This window comes from Tachysurus vachellii, chromosome 2 (assembly GCF_030014155.1).
Source record: "Tachysurus vachellii isolate PV-2020 chromosome 2, HZAU_Pvac_v1, whole genome shotgun sequence".
In the NCBI taxonomy this organism is placed as follows: Eukaryota; Metazoa; Chordata; class Actinopteri; order Siluriformes; family Bagridae; genus Tachysurus; species Tachysurus vachellii.
This window is the reverse complement of record NC_083461.1, coordinates 36,081,777-36,086,776: the sequence shown is the minus strand read 5'-3', so window position 1 is coordinate 36,086,776 and position 5,000 is coordinate 36,081,777. Positions and strand designations below refer to the sequence as shown.

The 5,000-nt window shown below is 40.1% G+C and overlaps 2 protein-coding genes and 1 non-coding gene across 4 annotated transcripts in view; 1 reads left to right on the top strand and 2 right to left on the bottom strand.

The window, feature by feature from the left end:
* The window catches only part of ptpn9b (protein tyrosine phosphatase non-receptor type 9b), a 15,643-nt gene extending 14,083 nt beyond the window's left edge, over positions 1–1,560 (bottom strand). Inside the window, exon 1 of one of the 2 annotated variants that reach the window (XM_060864513.1) lies at positions 1,452–1,560. In XM_060864513.1, the coding sequence (XP_060720496.1) occupies positions 1,452–1,484 (33 nt within the window). In that variant the 5' untranslated portion in view covers positions 1,485–1,560. The remainder of the gene's footprint in view (positions 1–1,451) is intronic. The other variant, XM_060864514.1, reaches the window with a different exon arrangement.
* A 209-nt stretch (positions 1,561–1,769) lies between these two features.
* Positions 1,770–1,843, top strand: trnai-aau (transfer RNA isoleucine (anticodon AAU)). The gene has a single exon. It is a non-coding gene; the product is annotated as a tRNA-Ile (tRNA).
* A 1,182-nt stretch (positions 1,844–3,025) lies between these two features.
* The window catches only part of exosc9 (exosome component 9), a 6,666-nt gene continuing 4,691 nt past the window's right edge, over positions 3,026–5,000 (bottom strand). The window contains exons 10-12 of the mRNA XM_060892122.1: positions 4,914–5,000; positions 4,113–4,176; positions 3,026–3,280 (exon numbers count right to left, since the gene is read on the bottom strand). The exon at positions 4,914–5,000 is cut by the window's right edge and continues 44 nt beyond it. Coding sequence (XP_060748105.1) covers positions 3,259–3,280; positions 4,113–4,176; positions 4,914–5,000 — 173 coding nt within the window. The 3' untranslated portion in view covers positions 3,026–3,258. The remainder of the gene's footprint in view (positions 3,281–4,112; positions 4,177–4,913) is intronic.

The following is a 5,000-nucleotide window of genomic DNA, read 5'->3' as shown; positions in this document are numbered from 1 at the left end:
TTGGGGATAATTAATGCTTATAAAATGACATGCCATGCTTCATACAAATCTGTACGAATAAGGAAGCTTATAAACTAGAGATGGTGGAAAAAAGGTTTAATAAAGAGTATTTCTATACAGCCCACACATCTGGGTACAATACCACCGGCCAACAAACCAACCCGAGAAGCTTATTTACATTTATGGAGTGCGTCTCCAGTCGGTCTCATCAATCTGGATGGAGGGAATTCCAACTGCTTGTTACTGACCTGATGCAGCACTTTTTGTCTTTCAGGGAAAGGTGGTTTCATTCGGCACACAGTTTCGTGTTTGAACGTAACGCGTTTTTATCCGATGCTGCAACTACTTTCTGCTGAGATCTGACTGTGGAACGGTTTATATGTGGAGGATCGAGAAGAATGGAACATGGATGTAAAGATCAAAAGAAAATCAAGACGCTGCTCGGCCTCGATTCTTTGATTAAAGATGCAAGAACAGCATCCACATCATCTAGACATAGATCATAGGCAAACCATAAGACCTGTTAAAGAGCTTGCGATTCATCCACTTCTGGTCTGATCTATACGTCTGATCCAGCCCGATACTTAACCGCCAAATCTGATCAGTATCATATCTGTACATCTCTAATACAGCTTTCAGTGTGCAGTACAAAAAAAAAAGCATTGTGTGCCCAATTCCAAAGTGGAAGACGAGGACGGTTATGGAAAGTCTTTAATGAATATCGTGATGTATCAGGACAGGAATCATTATAACAGGGAATCAAATAAGTCACATCACTGGCATTGAGCAAAGCAAACAAACATTTTTAATAATGACAAATTGTCTATGAAACGTCAGGGAACATATATTTATCATCTCCAGCAGGAATGTGAATGACTAACAGGCAGACTGTCTCCATCTCTGTCTCTGTCTCAGGTTCAATCCTACATGAGCTCTTTATTTAACGTGTAGTGTACTAGATAAGAAGCTTTTAGCGTTACTGTACACCCCATTTAGTAAACGTACACAGTGAGAAGAGAAGCGTTTGTCATTCAGCCTTCATAAACAAGCCTATAAGCAGACACGTTAACAGGCTAACGAGGTGTTAGATGGCCCAGAAGTGTTCATAGCTTCACTGTTGAGAAGCTTTGCACGTTGTGCGTTTTAATTCGAGAAATGTTATACATTCGCGTCAGTCAATAATTAGACTAGTGAGCCACCTAGCATGCGAGCTGCCTAACACGGGTAGCTAGGCTAATGCTAATGCTAACGCTAATGCTAACGTTAAGGGCTAGAAAACATTAACTGGGCCGCGTCTATTACTACAAACTACTTATCATGAGAAGGAAGCAGTCAGTCTACATATTCGTCAGTTACAGTACAACTCAAAAACGAACCATGGCCGCCGAACACGACGGAGGAAATAAAGCGTGCATGGAAAAAAAAAAAAAACAAACGTGAAGGTGTCTTACCACCTCTTCTTGGGTTGTCAGGGCTTCCGCCATCTTGAAGCCTGAACAACGTTTACGGGCGCGCCCACGAGTGTCGTGAACGCGCCCGCGATCAAGGGCTAATTCACGAGCAAAGGAGCGCGCCTTAAGGGCACGAAATTCTTTGTTCTTTAAATTAAAAACAAAAAATACTACAAATAAACACCGTAAACGAGCTAAACGAAACACTGGAGCATTATTTCCTTTATAAACCGTTATGGATAGAATCGGAAATAATATACATCCGTAATTGAAAATAGACCTGATTTATATTAGTGCACTGAAAGACGTCGCGAATCCGGCCGGTTAGCTCAGTTGGTTAGAGCGTGGTGCTAATAACGCCAAGGTCGCGGGTTCGATCCCCGTACGGGCCATCTGTAATACTTTTAATTAGGGAGTACAAATAAATGGCTGGAGTTAAAAATTAATAATAATTTTTTTTATGTATAACCTGATTTTCAGGGACCCATCCAAGGATACTTATGATATTCAACATAAGGAGTTAATACTCAAAAGCTACATATAAAGCAAACGAGAACTATCTGCTGATGGACAATGATCAGTGATGCAAGATGAGGAGAGAGATACAGTAATCTACGTGACTGGAAATGAGTAGGAAAGGCAGGAGCTGGACGATGCTGTGGAGGCGAAATAAAGAGATTTAGATCTGTGAATCTGATGTAAGGATTCAGTATTAAATTTCAGTATAAAATGATTCTCTTAATATAGAAGATAAAATTAAAAAAAAAAAAAAAAAAACATCAACATTTTACCTAAGACTCATCTGGACACGTTGGTTTATTACTGTCACGTGTCGACATTAATCAGCTAGAATTCAGCGTGAAATTCAATTTGAGACAGTTTTGCTACGAATTCAAAATAATAGCAGTCAAATTCACATTTTTGCACTTAAATTATATTATAATAATTATAATATGAATTAAGGATGTCCTACAAAATGGTTATTTGTTGGCTGTCGAGTAAAAAAAATAATACTAGAAACTTTACAAAAAGCAAATAATGCTTTAGCTTTCTTTTCCTTAGTCACAAGTACAACTTACGATTCATTAGCTACTAAATAGTAATGATTTTTTTTTTTTTGCTCCTTTTGTTCTCTATCACCTTGTAACACATCACTCGCAGGACAACTACAACCTGCACAAAATTCAGGAGAGAAGGCATTTAAACATAAGAGAACATAAGATCATATTAGGCTCGTTCCTGGGACTGAAACCCATTAGTTATTGTAGGAATTTTAATGATTACTGCTATGTTTTTCTCCTAAAACTGTTGGTGCAGACCAAATACTAAGGCCTAGAGACTTTACACTTGGAGTTAGACTAGAGCTAGAAAGCCGCGAAGTCCCACCCCGTTCGGCCAAATGGTTTCCATCTCTGTAAACGTCAGTCTCACACGTTGGTAAATAACACGTGAAATCCTTTTTCCGCACGCACTCAAAGTGCTTGAACGTCTGCTCACTGCTATATTTTTTCTATATTATTTTGAATCATCCTAGTGTTTACGACAGTATTCAATCAAATCAAAACCATTCCATCTAAATTGAATCAGAGTTTTAATATATGATGTAAAAACAAAAAGAAAGAAACATTTATTTATCTTTTCTGTGCCATTTTTTGATGCCCAAGAACCGATCAATTTGATCAAACGAAAGGCAGTGAATAGAAAGGCAGCTTTCACGACATGTTCTTGTTCTTATTCTTCAGTAATGACAGGCTGGAAACAAAGGGTCAGGTGGAACGCTGGTCCTTCTTACAGCTTTGTTTCCTCTTCAGCGTTGCGAGCGCTTGCTTCTGGATTTCATGTAAAAAAAAAATGAAGTCGTTAGTTAACACTTAATATGAAACTTGAAGAAGAAGAAAAAAAAATCCACCCTGAATCACATAGTAAATAAATTGTCATAACTACATTAATTAATACTTTAACATCAATTACTTCATTCATTCATTCATCTTCTACCGCTTATCCGAACTACCTCGGGTCACGGGGAGCCTGTGACTATCTCAGGCGTCATCGGGCATCAAGGCAGGATACACCCTGGACGGAGTGCCAACCCATCGCAGGGCACACACACACTCTCATTCACTCACACAATCACACACTACGGACAATTTTCCAGAGATGCCAATCAACCTACCATGCATGTCTTTGGACCGGGGGAGGAAACCGGAGTACCCGGAGGAAACCCCCGAGGCACGGGGAGAACATGCAAACTCCACACACACAAGGTGGAGGTGGGAATCGAACCCCCAACCATGGAGGTGTGAGGCGAACGTGCTAACCACTAAGCCACCGTGCCCCCCACATCAATTACTTCTAGCTCTTAATTTAGCTCAATTTGTCAAACACGTTATTTGGTTAAATCTCTAACAGTGTGTACAGTTCACATTTTGTGAGAAAATAATTAGTCATTATAAACTCATTAGCACTAATGTTATAGCCAGCTAGCTTGTTGCTAACAAAGCAGACGCTGTCATGGATCAAATCAGACTTTCCACATTCGAGTGCAATTCAGTTTGAATGTAAAACTCACAGAACAACATAACGTGTATCAGGGTGGAGATTTCGGTGTCTTTTAATACAGAGTAAGAATGAGACACCGGGAGGATCTTGGACTATACTTACTGGCCGTCTTGATTCAGAATCACGACTTCTTCTTCCTCGCTGTCTGAGAGGACCATCACTTCGTCTGTGAGACAAAACAAACCCTGAGGTGTACAGACTAAATAAAAACATCCCGCTGAGGGAGGACTGCCTTCTGTGGGCGAGCAGAGACTGCGTAACTCTTTCAGCAGTACAGACATTCAGGCAGAGTTACGTTTATTATTCGTTTTTATTTATTTATTTATGAGTATTCAGTACATTATATCAGACTTGTTGGTATGTCACTGATAAGTGGCACTGATCTGAAGTAGCAGGATTTCATGCTCAGTGCTCGCTCAGTTGAACTGAAGTACGCTACGCTTGTGTAAATGATCACAGTCCATAAAAGATGCTGTTTAAGGGTCATGAGAGGTTTTAGCCGTAACGTAGGACGACGCTGCAGTTCCTCTTAATAATTACACACGGCACAGTAACAAATGATTCGCTGCCATTTCGCAGCATCTGAGAGGCGACGTGTTCTCAGCTTAAATCTTATAGCATCATGTGGTATTGAACAGGGCTTTTCACAGGAGATTAATAACCCTGGCTCGTTATAATCTGACGTTTCACACTGTACATATTCCTAAATCCTGGCTTAATCTTTTTATTTGCGCGGTCAACAGACGTGATTGGATAAAAGCAGCGCATGCCTCTTATAAATAACGCCACGTATATCCTCCTTGGCTAATTTAAGCCTCCTGAGACTCAGAAATGGAGGAAAACAAAGACAACAGAAAAAAAAAATGTTGATGCACAGACAAAAAAAAACAGACAGGAAGTTACCTTCCTTTTTCTTCCGCTCGGGTACGTCAGACATTTCCTCTTCATCGTCATCTTCTTCCAAACCCCATGTGTTCTCTAGACCTTCCC